At 42.8% G+C, this 19,861-nt stretch overlaps 1 protein-coding gene across 3 annotated transcripts in view; it reads left to right on the top strand.

Annotated features, from left to right (window-relative positions):
• Positions 1-263: 263 nt before the first annotated feature.
• Positions 264-19,861, top strand: part of Nhej1 (non-homologous end joining factor 1) — a 101,117-nt gene continuing 81,519 nt past the window's right edge. Inside the window, exons 1-4 of one of the 3 annotated variants that reach the window (XM_048459275.3) lie at positions 265-420; positions 4,632-4,808; positions 5,381-5,608; positions 19,602-19,740. In XM_048459275.3, the coding sequence (XP_048315232.2) occupies positions 4,632-4,808; positions 5,381-5,608; positions 19,602-19,740 (544 nt within the window). In that variant the 5' untranslated portion in view covers positions 265-420. Of the gene's footprint in view, positions 421-4,351; positions 4,462-4,631; positions 4,809-5,380; positions 5,609-19,601; positions 19,741-19,861 lie in introns of those variants that run through there. The other 2 variants (XM_085698091.2, XM_048459276.2) reach the window with 2 other exon arrangements.

Below are 19,861 nucleotides of genomic sequence, written 5' to 3'. Positions count from 1 at the left end.
GCCAGTGCCGCTGGAATGTACTAGCATTCAATTATATTGAGTGCTTCCCACGACCAAGGTCCTGCATCTGCAGTTATGAATATGACAAGGTCCCTGCATTTAAGATTTAAATTAGTAACTAAAATGTGCAGCAGGAGATAGTCTATAATAAAGATGTAAATAATGAAGAAGGGGCAAGGAGGAAGTAATACTTCGTTACGACTGGAAAGGAATTAGGAAAGCAGCAGAGCTGCGAGTAGTCTTGACAAGTGAGGTTTCGGGTCCCCGCCTGCCACAGGTCTTGGCTCCGCCCCTTATCCCAAGACTCCGCCTTCTCGAGTGTGTGTGTGGTGGGGGGGTGGCCTTTACCCTAGGCCTTTCAGTTTGCGCAGGAGAGCAGGTCCGCCGTGAGGAGGGTGGGAGCTCCCGCAGCCGTTGACGGTAGGTGGGGTCGGTTTCGAGTTGGCGCCAAGATCTGGGTCCGGCCGGACGCCGAAAAGCGGAGAGGAACTTTCACGGTGACCCCCTACCCGGGTGCTTTTTCCCAGAAGGGACCGCGCGCAGCCCGGGCTTTGGGGCAGGCTTCCAGAAGTGGGCGGTCCTGCGCGTGCGCAGTCCGCCTTCGGCCTCTGCGCGGGTGGCGAATGAGGCTCCTCCTTAGCTGGACTGTATTTCGGCCATACCCCTTTTGGGGTCCTGAGCGGTATCTGCGTGCAGCCGGTGCTTTAAAGACGAGAGACGGGCGAACGAGGGCCCTGCGGGAGTGGTGGATGGACGCCGTAGGGCGCTCCGGGGGAGGCCTCTGGCTGCAGGGCCTAAGGTTTGCCCTCTTTGGTGACACAGGGCGTGTCCCCGCCAGCTGGTCTGTTGGGCCTTGCTGCCCTCTGCAGGGTGTTGTAGGAACTATCACGAGAAGACTCCTAGGCCGAGTGACAGAACTGGCAACATCACTTTCTTACTCTTTAAAGACATAACCCGGTGACGTTGGTTAACGTGGTCTTTGAAGCCCAACTTGTACTGGGGAAAGTAAAACCCAGAGGACTTAGATTCCTTCTCCCTCCAAGCTAATGACGATCTCAGGCCCCAATTCGTTCTACCATTGAGAGGCTCTTGGTGTGTTGGTCTCCAAATCAACATCCTCCTGTCTCAGCCTCCTGTGTGCTAGGATCACACAGGCATGCCTCATCATGCCTGACTCACCGAGTTACACTTACCTCAGTCCAGGCTGAGTGGTAGGAACAGCCAGCCTGGGTCTGGTGCTGAATGCTTTACACATTTTTATAGGGCCAGCTGTCCCTGACCACATTAAACAACTTCCTTTCCATTCAGACAAAACATCAACTTGTGGGTTTTGACCTTCAAGACTTAAGGAAGGACCAGTTAGGCCAATAAACTCAATTTTGGTGACTTTTAGAGTGCATGCCAGGATGTGCCTATAAGGGAAATTAGAGGGTTTGGCAACTTCATTTGTCTTTCTAATCTTTTCCAAAGTCAACTCTTGCCCAGCGAAGACTCTTTAATCATTTCACGACCAGCCTTCCCTGTTGGAACAGCACGTGATGGAAATGCCCATCTCTGCCCAGACGGTTTCAAGGCTGCTGCAAATAACCACCATCTAGGCAGTCATGTGTCACTCGAAATGGTCATATGCTTTTGAGAATTGTTGTTAGGTTGTCTCATCACTGTGCAGATACCACACAGTGCACATACTTGAACCAAGATGGCAGTAATGTCACTAGGTCTGTATGAAGTCTTTCTTATTATATACATTTATACACCACTAGTTAATTACAGTCCAAATTAAGGATTGCCATAAGACAGTGCTTTGAAACCCAGGAAGATGATGGCTTAGACTGAGTTGGAAATGACAATCAGATTTAAACAGGAATTTCATTTTTTTTTTGTAGTTTAAGTTTTTACTTCCTGGCACTTCCCTTCATTTTATATTTATAGATGAAAATAACAAAGGAAGTTATATGACCTTATCTCCACAGGAAAAAGTCAATTCTGTCAGACAGACTTAGTTATTACAAATTTAACTAGGTTGAGGATACAACATTTTGTCAATGACTTTATTTTTATGAGTATTGGTATTTTTCCTGCATGTATGTCTGTGTGAGGATGTCAGATCCCTGGGAGCTGGATTAGACAGTTGTGAGCTGCCATGTGGGTGCTGGGAATTGAACCCTGGACCTCTGGAAGATCAGCCAGTGCTCTTAACCACTGGAACATCTCGCCAGACCACAGCATCCTTTACTGAGATAGAAATGTTGGTCTCTAGGAGTTCCGAGCTCTGCAGAAGGCATGCTGGTGATGTGGGGTGGTACCCAGTTAGTGACATGGGACTGCTGCTGCTGCCTGCTCTTTTGCTGAAAGGGACTGGAACATTTCTCTTGCTGCTTTGAATCCTGGGTGTGTCACTGTGTGTCTGTCATGACGCTGTCATTACTGTCGGCACATTCCTAATGTGATGGCAGTTGTGGGCATCTTCCATAATGCACGTCCACATGAATTTTCCATAATTGTAGAGGATTAGCTTGAACTGACTCTGAGTAAGAGTTTCTATTATACATAAGGGAAAGTATGATCAAAGTACATTATATGTGTATGAAATTGTGAGAGGATAATTAAATTAAAAGCTTAAAATGAACCCCTGTTTTAGGGATTTTTTGGGGGGGGGCAAGATTTCATGTAGTCCAGGCTGGCCTTGAACTCACTATGGAGGTTGAACTTTTGTTTGTTTGAAAATTTTAAAATTTTATTTATTTTTAAATTTCATTTATTCATTTCATATTCTCTTATCTGGGGTAAGAATGTATGTACATGTGTGCGTGTATGTGTATGTGTGTAAGCACACTGTACATGTAGAAGTTAGAAGACAATCTCGGAGGTGGTCCTCAGGCACCTCTTGCTGTTTGTGTGAGATAGAATCTCAGCCTAGAACTTTGGTAAGTAGGCCTGGGAGTAGCTGCCCCCTTATTGGCTTCTCCTGGGACTCCAGGTGCATCCCACCCCACCAGGCTTTTATGTAGGCAAGTGGTGCACCTGTAGAGTCATCTCCCCAACCCAACCTTGGTCTTCCCTCTCACCTCCTTCTCCCCAGTACTGGGATTATAGGTGCACATCACCAAGTCTGCTATAGGGTTTTATTGTTTGCTTCCAGATTTCATGTGTTTTGTATTCTTTCTTTCTTTCTTTTATTAAAATTATAGCATGGGTAGTGGTGGCACACACCTTTAATCCCAGCATTCGGGAAGTAGAAGCAGGCAGATCTCTGAGTTAAGGCCAGTCTGGTTTACAGGGTGAATTCCAGGACAGCCTTTTCCTGAAAAACAAAACAAGAAAATATTGATGCACATGTGATGGTCAGAGGACAGCTTACCTGGGAGACAATTCTCTTCCCCACCCTGGGAATCCTAGGAATTCAGCCCAGGTCATCAGGCTTGGCACAAGCGCCTTTTCCTACCGACCCATACTTTGCTTTTAGCAACCAAATAATTGAAATGTCCTGACCCTCACATTTAGGACTTAAGTTTTATTTATTTAGCTTTTTGAGAAGACAGGGATCCTCTGTGTAGCCCTGACTGCCTGGAACCCACTATAGACCATGCTGGCATCACACTTAGAGAGCCACCTGCCTCTGCCTCCCAGGTGCTGTAATTAAAGGCGCGTGCCACCACCACCCTGACAAATTTTTTTCAAGGCAAGAATCATTCTTTTCCTTCTAAAAGTTCTGGGAAAGATAGCATTGACACATATGGGATTCAAGTAAAGATTCAATAGGATTGGCTTGGGTTCCCATATTAAATGCACCAATATGCTGATTTAACACTATGGAAGAAAGAGATCTGCTCCTTCCTCCCCTTTCCTTCTTTGTTCCTTCTTTTTCTTCCTTCCTTTTTGCGTTTATATCAAGGTGTGTCTGACTCATGTGTCCCCGACTGGCCTGAGGATCCTGAACTCCCAGGCTCCACTTCTCAGTTCTGGGATTACAGGCATGCACCACCATACCTGGTAAAGACATGTTTTCTGTTCTTTAGGAACTTAATGTAAGAAATAATCTGATTTTTTTAATTGGTTTTTTGAGACAGGGTTTCTCTGTAGCTTTGGAGCCTGTCTTGGAACTCACTCTGTAGACCAGGCTGGCCTTGAATTCACAGAGATCTGCCTGCCTCTGCCTCCTGAGTGCTGGAATTAAAGGTGTGCGCCACCACTACCCATCAATATTCTGATCCTTAAAAAAGATTTTACTTATTTTTGTTTTATGTGTATGAGTGTTTTTTTCCTGCATCTATACAGATACTAGATGTGCAGTGTCTGAAGAGGCCAGAAGAGGGCCTTGGATCCCCTAGAACTGGAGTAACAGATGGTTGTGAACTGCCATGTGGGTGCTGGGAATTCAACCCTAATCCTCTGGAAAAGCATTTGCTGTTCTTAACTTCTGTGCCATCTCTCCAGCCCCAGATTCTAAACTAATTTTAGGTCAGTTGTGAAGGGGTAGTTAGGCTGGCTATGCAAAGCAGGAGTTGTGCTTTTATGTCTGTTCTACTGGGGAGGGTTTTCACACAATTCCAGTTGACATGGAATCGTGAATGGTCCTCTTGGGGGCTGAATTTCCTGGAGCCCTGTGCTAAATTAGGACTTTCCTGCAGATGGAAGAACTAGAGCAAGGCCTGTTGATGCAGCCGTGGGCATGGCTACAACTCGGTGAGAACTCACTCTTGGCCAAGGCGTTTATCACCAAGCAGGGTTATGCCTTGCTGATTTCGGATCTTCAACAGGTGTGGCATGAACAGGTGGATGCTTTGGTGGTCAGCCAGCGAGCCAAGGTAAGATATAAGTGTGAAGAGAAGTATCACTGTGGTGTGGTGTGCTGGTCATAGGATATTAACATCCGTCAACCTGTCTGTCTATACATTGGCAAGGAAGGTTTGAGGCAATTATAGACTGAACATCTCTGTCCTAAAGATGCAAAAATCTAAAATATGAACTTTTCACATCCTCAGTACTCAAGTACTCAAAAAGTTTTAGATTTCAGATTTTGGATTTTGGAGTCAGAGTTGTGTAACTTATGCATATATTCCAAAATCCAAGAAACTCAGAAATTTGAAGCATTTTGGGAGGGGGGGGGCGCGAGAGGTTCATTTTGCATGAACAATAATGCATATTCTCATCTATATTATATGATGTATTTACTATAATAAACTCAGTAAATTGATCTTGCCCAGGACGGAACCATGGAGCAGGCTAGTTGATCTTTGCAAACTCTCTTTCTTGTCTTCTTTTGGCTGCAGTTCTTTCCCTTTGCTTCCCCTTCCTCTCCTGCCCATTGTCTTCATGGATTCCCCTGTGCTCTTGCCTTTGAGGAGTTTCTTTTACCGCCCTCACTCTGTCGCTGTAGGAGCTGAACAAGCGCCTAACTGCTCCCCCCTCGGCTTTCCTCCATCATCTGGAAGAACTGCTTCTCCCATTGTTTAAAGATTCTGCTCACCAGGATGCTGCTCATCCTAGCAAAGCTACTTTCTCCTGTGATCGAGTAGCAGAGACACTGATTCTCCGGGTGCGAAGTGAGCTGTCTGGTCTCCCCTTCAACTGGCATTTCCACTGTACCACAGCTAGTTCTTCACAGGTAAGTGCAGTTTAGATATGGGTGCAGGTGGGGATCCCATCCGCTTCAGATAAAGATCTGGGTGCCCTGATAGTTCCTGGAGTTATTTTTTTCCTTTTCTCTCTCTCTCTCTTTTTTTTCAAGACATGGTTTCTCTTTGTAGCCTTGGCTATCTTTGAACTCACTCTTATGGACCAGGCTGGCCTTGAACTCACAAAGATCTGCCTGTCTCTGCTTCCTGAGTACTGGGATTGAAGACTCCACCATCATTGCTCAGTTGAAATTTTTTTCTAATAAGGGAAAAAAAAATCTTCCTGACCAGACCAGAAGCTATGAGGATTTTTGACTGATATAGTCTTGCCTTGCAAAAGGAGCAAGGTTTGGATCTTCATATTTTATTTGGTGACTTCATCCAATATTATTATTTTAATGACAGGGTCTCATGTATGCTAGGCTATTCTAGGATGACGTCATTCTTTCACCTGAGTGTTAGAGATACACCACCATGCTCAGATTATGCAGTACTGAGGGCTTGAACCCAGGGCTTTGTGCTGGCCAAGCACTACCAACTGAGTAGAGTTTTTTTGATTTATTTATTTATTAATTTATTAAAAATTTCCACCTCCTCCATCCTCCCATTTCTCCTCTCCTCCCTTCACCCCCTCTCCCTCCCTCTCCAGTCCTAAGAGAAGTCAGGGTGCCCTGCCCTGTGGGAAGTCCAAGGCCCTTTCCCCTCCATCCAGGTCTAGGAAGGTGTGCATCCAAACAGCCTAGGCTCCCAAAAAACCAGTACATGCAGTAGAATCAAAACCCAGTGTCATTATCATTGGCTTCTCAGTCAGCCCTCATTGTCAGACACATTCAGAGAGTAGGGTTTGATCATATGCTCGTTCAGTCCCAGTCCAGGGGCCTTCGTGAGCTCCCATTAGATCAGTCCCACTGTCTCCATGGGTGGACACACCCCTCACAGTCCTTCTCATGTTCCACTTGCTTGCTCATGTTCTCCCTCCTTCTGCTCTTCATCTGAACCTTGAGAGCTCAGTCCAGTGCTCCAGTGTGGGTCTCTGTCTCTATCTCCATCCATCACCAGATGAAGGTTCTATGGTGATATGCAAGATATTCATCAGTGTGGCTATGAGAGAAAGCCAGTTCAGGCACCCTCTCCTCTGCTACCTAAGGACCTAGCTGGAGACATCCCCTTGGATACCTGGGAACCCCTCTAGAGCCAAGTCTCTTGCAAACCCTAAAATGGCTCCCTTACTTAAGATATCTTCTTCCCTGTTCCCATATCCACCCTTCCTCCATCTCAACCATCCCATTCCCCCAAACTCTCCCCAATTCTCCCCTTCTCCCTTCTCTCTCCCCATCTCCCCTTCCCTTCACCCCACCCCCATCCCTGTGCTCCCAACTTTTGCCTGGGGGTGATCTTGTCTACTTCCAATATCCAGGAGGATAAATATATGTTTTTCTTTGGGTTCACCTTCTTATTTAGCTTATCTAGGATCACAAATTATAGGCTCAATGTCCTTTGTTTATGGCTAGAATCCACTTATGAGTGAGTACATACCATATTCATCTTTTTGGGTCTGGGTTATCTCACTCAGTAAAGTGTTTTCTATTTCCATCCATTTGCATGCAAAATTCAAGATGTCATTTTTTTTTTACCGCTGAGTAGAACTCTAAAGTGTATATGTGCCACACCTTCTTTATCCATTCTTCTATTGAGGGGTATCTAGGTTGTTTCCAGGTTCTGGCTATTACAAATAGTGCTGCTATGAACATAGCTGAACAAATGCTTTTGTAGTCTGATTGGGCATCTCTTGGGTATATATTCCCAAGAGTGGAATTGCTGGATCCTGAGGTAGGTTGACTCCCAGTTTCCTGAGAAACTGCCACACTGATTTCCAAAGTGGTTGCATAAGTTTGCATTCCCACCAACAATGGATGAGTGTTCCCCTTACTCCACATCCTCTCCAGCATAGGCTATCATTGGTGTTTTTGATTTTAGCCATTCTGACAGGTGTAAGACGGTATCTCAAAGTTGTTTTGATTTGCATTTCCCTGATCGCTAAACATGACCTTACATGTCTTAGCCATTTGAACTTCTTCTGTTGAGAATTCTCTGTTCAGTTCGGTATCCCATTTTTAAATTGGGTTAATTACAGTTTTAATGTCTAGTTTCTTGAGTTCTTTATATATTTTAGAGATCAGACCTTTGTCTGATGTGGGGTTGGTGAAAATCTTCTCCCATTCAGTAGGTTGCCTTTTTATCTTAATGACAGTGTCCTTTGTATTCCAGAAGCTTCTCAGTTTCAGGAGGTCCCATTTATTCATTGTTGCTCTTATTGTCTATGCTACTGGGGTTATACGTAGGAAGTGGCCTCCTGTGCCGCTGTGTTGCAGACTACTTCCCACTTTCTCTTCTATCAGGTTCAGTGTGGTCAGATTTATATTGAGGTCTTTAATCCATTTGGACTTGAGTTTTGTGCATGGTGATAGATATGGATCTATTTTTATTCTTCTACAGGTTGACATCCAGTTATGCCATCACCATTTGTTAAAGATTCTTTCTTCCATTGTATAGTTTTAGCTTCTTTGTTGAAAATCAGGTGTTCATAGGTTTGTGGATTAATATCCGGGTTTTTGATTCGATTCCACTGGTCAACATCTCTGTTTTTGTGCCAATACCAAGCTGTTTTCATTACTGTAGCTCTGTAATAGAGTTTGAAGTCAGGAATGGTAATGCCTCCGGAGGTACTTTTATTGACTAGGATTGTTTTGGCTATCCTGAGTTTTTTGTTTTTTCATATAAAGTTGATTATTGTTCTCTCAAGGTCTGTGAAGAATTTTGTTGGGATTTTGATGGGGATTGCATTGAATCTATAGATTGCTTTTGGTAGAATTGCCATTTTTACTATGTTGATCCTTCCAATCCAAGAGCATGGGAGATCCTTCCATTTTCTGGTATCCTCTTCAGTTTCTTTCTTCAGAGACTTAAAATTCTTGTCAAATAGGTCTTTCACTTCCTTGGTTAGAGTTACCCCAAGATACTTTATGCTATTTGTGGCTATCATGAAAGGTGATGTTTCTCTGATTTCCCTCTCTGCTTCTTTGTTCTTTGTGTATAGGAGGGCAACTGATTTTTTGGAGTTGATCTTGTATCCTACTACCTTCCTAAAGGTGTTTATCAGCTGTAAGAGTTCTTTGATAGAGTTTTTGGGGTCGTTTATGTACACTATCATATCATCTACAAATAATGAAAGTTTGACTTCTTCCTTTACAATTCGAATCCTCTTGATCTCCTTATGTTGTCTTATTGCTGTTGCTAGAACTTCAAGCACTATATTGAAGAGGTATGGAGAGAGTGGACAGCCTTGTCTTGTTTCTAATTTTAGTGGAATGACTTTGAGTTTCTCTCCATTTAATTTGATGTTTGCTGTTGGCTTGCTGTATATTGCTTTTATTATATTTAGGTATGAACCTTGTATCCCTAATCTCTCCAAGACCTTTATCATAAACGGGTGTTGAATTTTGTCAAATGCTTTTTTTAGCATCTAATGAAATGATCATATGGCTTTTTCTTTCAGTTTATATGATGGATTACATTGATAGATTTTCGTATGTTGAACCAGCCCTGCCTCTCTGGGATGAAGCCTACTTGATCATAATGGATAATTTTTTGGATGTTTTCTTGGATTTGATTTGCCAGTATTTATTGAGAATTTTTGCGTTGATGTTCATGAGTGAGATTGGTCTGTAATTCTCTTTCTTGGTTGAGTCTTTGTGTGGTTTTGGTATCAGGGTAACTGTAGCTTCATAAAAAGAATTTGGCAATGACTCTTCTGTTTCTATATGGTGAAATACATTAAGGAGTATAAGTATTAGCTCTTCTCGGACGTTCTGGTAGAATTCTGCATTGAAACCATCTGGTCCTGGGCTTTTTTTGGTAGGGAGGTTTTTGATGATAGCTTCTAATTCCTCACGACTTACAGGTCTATTTAAATTGTTCACCTGGTCCTGATTTAATTTTGGCATATGGTACTTATCTTAAAAAAAATGTCCATTTCTTTCACATTTTCCAATTTTGTGGCATACAGGCTTTTGTAGTAAGATCTAATGATTCTCCGAATTTCCTCTGTGTCTGTGGTTATGTCCCCCTTTTCATTTCTGATCTTGTTAATTTGCGTGTTCTCTCTTTGCTGTTTGATTAGTTTGGATAGGGGTTTGTCAATCTTGTTGATTTTGTTTCATTGATTCTTTGGATTATTTTCTGTGTTTCTATTTTATTGATTTCTGTCCTAAGTTTGATTATTTCCAATCTTCTACTCCTCCTGGGTGAGTCTGCTTCTTTTTTTTTATTTATAAATCTTTCAGGTGTGCTGTTAAGTCTCTAATATGTGATTTCTCCGTTTTCTTTATGTGTGCACTTAGTGCTATGAAATTTCCTCTTAGCTAGCACTGCTTTCATAGTGTCCCATAGGTTTGGGTATGTTGTGTCTTTATTTTCATTGAATCCAAGGAAGACTTTAATTTCTTTCTTTATTTCTTCCTTGACCCAGGGGTGGTTCAGTAGTTGACTGTTCAGTTTCCATGAGTTTGTAGGCTTTCTGGGGGTAGAATTGTTGTTGAATTCTAACTTTAGTCCATGGTGATCCAATAGTACACAGGTGGTTACTACAATTTCTATCTATGGATGTTTGTAGAATGAACGGCGGCGGAAAGGCGGGCTGCGTTCACACCTGGATCCCAGCTAGCTTATGCCGAAATAATTACACGGAAACTGTATTCATTTAAACACCGCCTGGCCTATTATCTGTAGCCTCTTATTGGCTAACTCTTACATATTGATCTAACCCATTTCTAGTAATCTGTGTAGCACCACGAGGTGGTGGCTTACCAGGAGGATTCTAACCTGCAGCTGTCTCGGAGAGGAGAGTCATGGTGACTGCCTGCCTCTGCTTTCTTTCTCCCACAATTCTGTTCTGTCTACTCCACCCACCTAAGGGCTGGCCTATCAAAAAGGCCAAGGCAGTCTCTTTATTAACCAATGAAAGTAACGATAGACAGATAACCCTCCTCCATCAGATGTTTGCTTTGTTACTGATTATGTGATCAATTTTAGAGAAGGTTTCATGAGATGCTAAGAAGAAGGTATATTCTTTCCTTTGGGTGGAATGTTCTATAGATGTCTGTTAAGTCCATTCGGTTCATTACATCTGTTAGTTCTCTTATTTCTCTGTTAAGTTTCTGTCTGGTTGACCTGTCCATTGGTGAGAGAGGAGTGTTGAAATCTCCTACTATTAGAGTGTGGGGTTTGATTTATACTTTGAGTTCTAGTAATGTTTCTTTTACATATGTGGGTGCTTTTATATTCGGGGCATAGATATTCAGGATTGAGACTTCTTCCTGATGAATTGTTCCTGTTATGAGTATAAAGTGAGATAGGGTCTCACTGTAACCCTGGCTGGCCTGAATCCCACAGAGATCTGCCCGTCCCTGCCTGATACCATGCCCCCTTTTCTTGATTTATTTTTTCTCTTGAGAGTCTTATTATGCAGCCTTAGATGCCCCAAATCACTGTATAACCCAGGCTTGCCTTGAACTTGAAGTAATTCTCCCGCCTCAGCTTCCAAATGCTGGGATTCACCATACCTGGCTTAAACCAGAGGCTGTGATAGTTCCAAGCTGTGACTCAGCAGGACCACTAGGGTAACAGAGTGCAGTGTGACGCTTTCCTGAACTTTTCTCCTCCGTTTGTCCTTATGCTTTTCCTACAACATAGATATTATTGTTTCCATTTTTCAGGGCAGGAAACCAAGGTTGAAAGCCCAAAGCCATCCAGGTTATTCATGACTGAGCTGGAAGTTAAACTCTGCATTAATCTAGTCAACTTCAAAGCCCTCTTTTTTTTTTTTTAAATTTTATTGATATTTATTGAGCTCTACATTTTTCTCTGTTCCCCTCCCTGCCTCTCCCTCTCCCCCCTTCAATGCTCCCCCAATGTCCCCATGCTCCCAATTTACTCAGGAGATCTTGTCTTTTTCTACTTTCTACTTCCCATGTAGATTAGATCTATGTAAGTCTCTCTTAGTGTCTGTATCGTTGTCTATGTTCTCTGGGATTGCGGTTTGTAGGCTGGCTTTCTTTGCTTTATGTTTAAAAACCACCTATGCATGAGTACATGTGATAATTGTCTTTCTGGGTCTGGGTTACCTCACTCAAAATAATGTTTTCTAACTCCATCCATTTTCCTGCAAAATTCAAGCTGTCGTTATTTTTTCCATTGTGTAAATGTACCACATTTTCCTTATCCATTCTTTGGTCGAGGGGCATTTAGGTTGTTTCCAGGTTCTGGCTATGACAAACAATGCTGCTATGAACATAGTAGAGCACATGTCTTTGTGGCACGATTGAGCATCCTTTGGATAAAAAAAGTGGTATTATTGGGTCTTGAGGAAGGTTTTTTTCTAATTTTCTGAGAAATCGCCACACTGACATCCAAAGAGGTTGTACCAGCAAAGCCCTTTTTTACAGACCAGGAGGATCATGCCTTCCTCTTGCTTGTAGCTTTAGTGCCCCAAGAACTTTTATTAGTAGTTACTAATAAATTTAAGAACAAGTTTTTACGCTGAGCAGTGGTGGCGCAGGCCTTTAATCCCAGCACTTGGGAGGCAGAGGTAGGTGGATCTCTGTGAGTTCGAGGACAGCCTGGTCTACAAGAGCTAGTTCCAAGACAGGCTCCAAAGCTACAGAGAAACCCTGTCTCAAAGACAGAGTTTCAGTCAGGTGTGGTGGCATATGCCTTTAATCTCAGCCTGATCTATGCAGCATGTTCCAGGACAGCCAGAGCTACATAATAGAGAGATCCTGTCACAAACAAACAAACTCAACAACAACAACAACAACAACAAAAAGAACAAATCTTTAAATTGGGCATGATTGCACATGTCTGTAAATATAGCACTAGGGAGATAGAGGCAGGAGAAATGTAGTACGAATAATAAAAACCCAGAGACAGACATCGGGGTTCAACCTGAGGATCAAAAGAGCAAAGCAGCCAGACACTAGAGAGACCTTCTACCTCTACCAATGCTCAGACCAAAGGGGCATTTCTGGATCAATCTTGTATAGCCCAGGGTAGCCTTGAACTCACAGAGATCCATCTGCCTCTGTCACCAGAGTCCTGGGATTAAAGGCCTGTATGGCTGACTAGTATGACTGCTTTGCTCTCTGATCTTCAGGTTAGCTTTATTTGTTAAAATACAAATACTATAGCACTATAGAGGACCATAAGTTCAAGGCCACCCTCAGCTACATAGTAAGACTAAATGATACTCTATCTCAAAAACCAACCAACTACTGGGCATGATGAATGCCTTTATTCCCAGCACTCAGGAGGCAGAGGCAAGAAGAGCACCCTGATTTTGAGACCTGCTTGGGCTACATAGTGAGTTCTAGGCTGGCCAAAGCTTCATAGGAAGACCCAGTATCACAAAACAAGAACCAACTCTCCTTCCCCACAGAGAACCACTCAGAGATTTCTTTACAAATATTCATTGTGGCTTTTTTATTTTATTTTTTGTTTGTTTTGTTTTTTCTTTTCTTTTTTTTTCGAGACAGGGTTTCTTTGTAGCTTTGGAGCCTGTCCTGGAATTAGCTCTTGTAGACCAGGCTGGCCTCGAACTCACATAGATCCGTCTGCCTCTGCCTCACGAGTGCTGGGATTAAAGGCGTGCTCCACCACCATCCGGCCATTGTGGCCTTTTAAAAACTTTATTTTATGGGTATGTGTTTAGCCTGTATATCTGTCTAAGAACCACATGTGTGTCTGATACCTGCAGGGGCCAGAAGAGGCCATCAGACTTCCTGGAAATGGAGTTGCAGATAATTGTGAGCTTCCAGATGGGTGTTGGGAATTTTTAGAATCTATAAATAGTGCTTGCTGTATTCAGTAGAACTCAGTGATCAGATCTGTGGGTAGTGTAGGGTGCAGGTTGTCTAGCAGAGCAATCTATAAAAACTTAATTTTCTAGTTCTCCCTTCAAGATATAATCCACATGAAGTTTCCTATAGGTGAAAGTTTGGCACCAATAAATGAGTGTAGATGGAATCAGGTGGTGGTGGCACACGCCTTTCATCCCAGCACTCGGGAGGCAGAGGCAGGTGGATCTCTGAGTCTGAGGCCAGCCTGGTCTATAGAGTGAGCTCCAAAGCAGCTAGGGCTACACAGAGAACCCTGTCTTGAAAAACAAAACAAAACAACAATAAAAACAGCAGCAACAATAACAAAAACAAACAAGAGAGAGACTATAGATGGAACAAAGAACTTTTTTTTGTTTGCTTGTTTGTTTTCTGAGACAGGGTTTCTCTGTGTAACAGCCCTAGCTGTCCTGGAACTAGCTCTATAGGTCAGACTGGCCTTGAACTCACAGAGTTCTGCCTGTCTCTGCCTCCCAAGTGCTGGGATTAACTGCATGTGCCACCACAGCCTGGGGAACTTCTTTATTTTTAAAGTTTTTATTTTTAATTTTTAATTATGTGTATTTCTATGAGTGGGTTTATGTGCTTGAGAGACCAGAGGATCGCCTGGACCTGAGTTACAGTGGTTGCGGAGAACCAAACTTGGTGTCCTTTGGAAGAGCAGCAAGTGCCTTGAACCTCTGAGCCATCTCTCCGGCCAGCAAAGGATGTCTTGAGAGACCATGAGTGCTAGAACTACCCATTTGTCACTGGTTTGTTTGTGGTATGGGGATCAAGCCCAGGGCCTCACACTTGTGGCTCACACTCTACCCATGAGCTACACTCCAGCTAAGTATGTTCTCTGATGTTATCCAAGGCTGGCCTCCAACTCCTGGGGGCAGGACCACCTCAGTCTCCCAAGTAACAACGGCTGCAGGTGTGCACCATTGTGACTGACTTTATGAGGAAACTGCTAAGGCCCGTCCACAGGTCCTGTCCTGTAGTTAGCCTTCACATTTGTTGACTTTAATTGAGTTTCTTGTGAGCATTTCCATCCTACTTTACATACAGAATTTCGTAGTCATTCAGAGCCCCTGACTTTTTTCCAGGTGACACCAGGGGGCACTGTTTCCTCAACGATGCTTCTGGCATCCAACCATTTGAGACCTTTGAGAATCCCTAGTGATAGCTAGTCTCTTCGTGTATTATATAGTCCTACAAATTTAGACTGTTGTTGTAAGTGGGGAGACATCTGTCCTGGAGATGGATGGACTCTAGTAATTTCTTCTTTCAAAAGTACAGAGTAAGTCAGGGTATAGCTAGCTCAGTGTTAGAGCACTTGTTTAGCTAGACCAGGAGCTTCAGCGGTGTGTGTGTGTGTGTGTGTGTGTGTGTGTGTGTGTGTGTGTGTGTGTGTGTGTGAGAGAGAGAGAGAGAGAGAGAGAGAGAGAGAGAGACACTTGAGTAATGATAAAAAGATAGAGGAGAAAACTGAAGGCTAAGGTAACTCTTTTAGTGCGGCTTTCTGGCTGAGGAACTGTCTGTCATGGGAAAGTAGAGGAGAATGAGTTTTGGTTGGCCACAGGGAGACGCTGGCTTAGAACAATTGGTTAACAAGTATATTTTAGTTCAGATAAAGTCCATATCATGGAACAAAGAAGACTGTTATCCCAGGGAAACCCCCGGGCTGCAGGGAACTTTGCAGAGAAGGAGCTAGAGATGGTAGACACTATCAGGGATGCAGGCGGCTACTATTTCAGACGGGCGTGTGTGTCTGTGAGGTCATGCGGTTGGAAGTTTTGTCTGTTACTCATTCTTGTGATAGTTTTCATTTACTTTTTTTTGAATGGGTAATTCATGCCAAAGACAAATATTTCATGCAGTATTTAAAGGTATACAGTTTAAAAAACAAACAAACGTGCTTTCTGTCTACTCTCTTATTTTCCTTCTAAAGCAATGGCTAATTACTGATATTAGCTTTCTGTTTCTCTCTCTCTCTCTCTCTCTCTCTCTCTCTCTCTCTCTCTCTCTCTCTCTCTCTCTGAGTCTTATGTAGTCCAAGCTATCCTCAAAATCACAATGTAGCCCTTCAACCTTTCTCTTGCTTTCACCTCCTCAGCGCTGGGATTCCAGGTGTGCTGCCTGGTTCTCTGTGTGCTGGGGATTGAACCCAGGGCTTCATGCATTCAAGATACTCTGAGCTGAGGCACATTCTTGGACTTATTTTCTTCTTCCTTGATGGAATATTGCTGTGTAGCCCAGCTCAGGTGTGAAATACTTCTGCCTCTACTGTTTCCCAGATGCTGAGATTTCAGGTGCGAGCCATCACATGTGTTATTAGCTCTAAGGGACTTAATAGTTCTTAATTCTCTGTCATAATTGTGGAATACATAAGGCTTTGGGTCTCTGCTTCATGATTCTGCCTCTGTCTCCCTTTGTAACAAGTTTTACTGATCCCTTTTTCCTATTGTCTGTTACTTCTAGTATCTAATACAACTTTCCCTACCTTTTCTGTCTGTTTTCTTTTATTAGATTTATTTATTTTATGTGTATGAGTGTTGCACATGTATGTCTGTGTACCATGTGCGTGCTGGTGTCCAAAGAGGTCAGAGATGGCATCTCATTTCCTGGAATTGGAGTTACAGACAGCTGTGAAACACTGTATGTGTGTTGGGGACTGAACACAGGTCCTCTGCAAGAGCAGCAACCAGTGCTCTTAGCTGCTGAGCCATCTCTCCAGCCCCTGTGTTTGTGTTTGAGACTAAGCTTCAAAATATGACTCAGACTGTCCTCAAACTTGTGATTTTCCTGCTCCAGCCTCCTGTTGCTGAGATTACAGGTGTGCATCTAATATAATTCTTGATATTCTGTATTTTCACTTTCAGATTTGTCACCATTTTTTTTTAATGATTCCTAGGGGTCCAGAGTTTCTTAATAGTAGGAAGAACACAAGCTTTAGAACCAGAAAACAAATTCACAATCAACCCCACTACCTTTATATTATATATATTACCTTGAGTTGGGACTAGAATTTTTATGACTCAATTTTCCATCTATCAAATGCTAGTTACAACATTACTATGGGCTTATGATGATTAAAACAGAGGACATGTGCAGCATTACCATAGGATAAGGACAGTGAAAGCTGAGGCCGTATGAGATGCTGGCAGAGCCAGGACTCGGATCTGTCTCCTAATTCTCCTGCCTGCTGATAGTTTTCACTTTTCTCTCTGATATAGCTCATTGGGGGCCAGCTGTCTCCTGCCTAGGACTCACAAACATTCTGTCGGAAATCAGAAGACTTTAGGGGGTGGGTTTACAGTGTTTCCCTCTCTGGGGAAGAATGGTAACTTCTATTGTACCAACCACTGCCGGCCTGTCACAGAGCTCTTCACATGCAGAGGCTTGTAAGCATGTCTTCATATTTTGCTTTCCATGAATGAAAGGGAATATCCCTTACCTGAAGTACTGCATGGTTTTTCATGTTATGCCTTTGGAGGTATACTGATCTTTTTACGTGGTTGCTTGTCTTTTATTTTATTTTTTATTTTTATCCCAATCTTTATTATGGCCATTAATACATATTTTGGGGACTTCTAATCAGCATTCATCTAAGTTTAAAAACATAGAAACCCTCTCAGGCCCAAGAAAAATCATTTTAATGTTCCTCTAACTTTGAAATTAATTATAGCTCAGGAATTCAAGTGGTGTGAAATTATTTGGGAAGTTGAAATATTTCCCGATTAAAAAACACTTTTTTTCTATATAGATGTAATAGATCATTTCAGTTGCCTGAGACCATGATATTCTATTTAAAAAACATGGCAGTGGTTAAAAACTATTCCTTGCCACATTTCATGTTGTTCCATTTAGCATCTCGAAGGTGGTGCTTCCCAGCCCACCATAGTGAGAGATTGGTTGTTAACATTAGGAGTTTCTCTTATTTGAGGGGTGCCACCAAAGGGCCACTGTGGCTGCTTGGTTAGCAATGATAATTATTTTCAGCTCAATCCACCAAACCTCTATTGGCTTTCATACAATTATTTGCCTGTTTTTCTAATCTACCTTGACCAGGACCAAACTTATCAAAATAATTCCTAGGGCACAGAGTTGAGCCTAGGCCATCTTATTTTTTTAATGCTTATTTTTTAAAAAATCACTGTTTTGAGTTAACTATTATGTGTATGCACGCGTGCTACAGTGTACATGTGGAGGTCAGAGGGCAGCTTGCAGGAATGAGCTCTCCTTCTACCATGTGGGTCTGGGAGACTGAATTCTGGTCATCAAGCTTGGCAGCTTGCTGAGCAGCCTCACAGGCTCAGGATATGGCTTAAAGCCGGGAGTTGTGAGTGGTACTTTTTGGAGGCCTAAGTCCTTCCTGAGGACCTAGGATAGGCAACAGAACCAGGTTGGGATGTGCCAGTGACAAAAAAATAGTAATAATAAAAACTGTGTATATCTGGACTTGACTCTGGCCTTCTACCCTGTGCCGGATACCTACATTTCTCGGATATTGGCACAAATCTACCACTCTTATCTGCCCACCCATACTTCCACATCCAGTCCTTTTTCTCTTCTGACTCATCTTTAGAGAAATACAGGGACACAAGCTGCACTTTTAGTTTTCTCTAGACTTAATGGGAAACAAAAACTTAGGCATCTAGAGGGAATCATTTCTTGGGATTCTAACCCAGGTGAGTCTGCCTGGTGCCTCAGATGGGATGCTTGTATACCTGCTTCGTATTTCAAGCCCATGTTGGGGTACCTTGTCTAAAATGTTCCCTTTTCAGATCTAACCAGGGATGAGCATACCATGGTCAGCAGGCTAAGCCTGGCCTGCTGCCTGCTGTTGTAGAGTTATATTGGAGCACAGCCACCTCATTTGTTTACATATTGTCTGTGGCTGCTTTCGCGTGCCGCAACAGCAAAGTTGAGTAGTTGCGGCAGAGACTCCGTGGGCCACAACGCTGAAAATATTGACTATCTGGCTTTTGCTGAGAAAAGCTCGCTGACCCCCTGATCTAGGGCATATCTTTTGCTCAGTGTCTCCTTTAGTTCATGCCCTTGGTGGAAGCAAAAGAAGCTGATGACATCCTCTAGCCACAGGCTAGCAGACACCTTGCTTAGGTGACTTAAGTGCTCCTGTGTGACCATACGTTATTGTATGAGTGCTCCGTGTAACTGTACTCTGTAAAGTGGGCTGGCTCGTGTCTTCTCACTCTAGTCTCTTGGTAACTGGCTTTTTTTTTTTTTAAAAAAAAAAAACAACAGTACTTTTAAATTCTGCTGTATGTGGGAATAGGTTGATTCTGTTGTATGTGGGAATAGGTTGAAACTCTGGTCTCTTACCAGCCCTGAAATGGCCCTTATCTAGATCAGATTTCACTGCTTTCCACTTCCTGTTGGTTTTTTCCCTCCTGTTGGTGTGCTGTTTCAACCACACCCCTTTCTTGAGGATTTCTTGAATCTTCCGCTCTTATCTTCTGTAGAGAATTAAGTCAGCCTGTCCCTCTTCTCAACTACATCCTTTTCATTTGTTTATTTTTAAGACTTTTGTTTTTGTATGTGCATGAGTGTTTTGCCTTCATGTATGTCTGTGCATCCTGTGCATGCAGGATCTGTGGGAGCCAATAGAGAGCACATGATCCCCTGATCTGGAGTTGCAGACAGGTGTGAGCTGTCAAGTGGGTGCTGGAAATAGAACTCTTGTCTTTTTTTTTCTTTTTTTTTGAACCCGTGTCTTCTTAAGCACTGAATGATCTCTCCAGCTCATATATCTTTTTCTTTAAATTCGAACTGTAGATTTTCTGTCTATCCCTATTCTTGCTTTATTCTTCCCATGCCATATCTGGGCCACAAAAAAAAATCCCTAAGTTTCTTTAATATGTAAATTTAACTATTGTATTTATTCATGTAAATGAATTGCTTGTCTATGAAATTTTAAGTTACTGTGAAAATGTCTATTCCTGAGTATTTTTCTTCTAGTAACTAGTGCAGCATTTGGGAATACTTTGCAAGCAATTGTTGGCTAATTGATACTTCTTCTTCATCAAAGGTCTCTCAGCATTTGATTCGTCCTCTGATGGGTGTGAGCCTGGCTTTGCTGTGTCACGGGAGGGAGCTAGCAGCATTGCTTCGGATGAAGGACCTAGAGATCCAGGGCTACCAGGAGAGTGGGGCTGTGCTGAGCCGAAGTAAGAGGGCATTGGAGGAATGGGTGGGAAGTAGTAGTCTAAGGGTCTTAGAAAAGGGGAGTATAATTTGCATTAAAAATACTTCTTGAGCTAGAGGTGTTGGTCAGTTGGTGGGGTGCTT

This window comes from Myodes glareolus, chromosome 1 (genome assembly GCF_982192425.1).
Source record: "Myodes glareolus chromosome 1, mMyoGla1.1, whole genome shotgun sequence".
Lineage (NCBI taxonomy): Eukaryota > Metazoa > Chordata > Mammalia > Rodentia > Cricetidae > Myodes > Myodes glareolus.
This window is presented reverse-complemented; position numbering and strand designations above follow the sequence as displayed.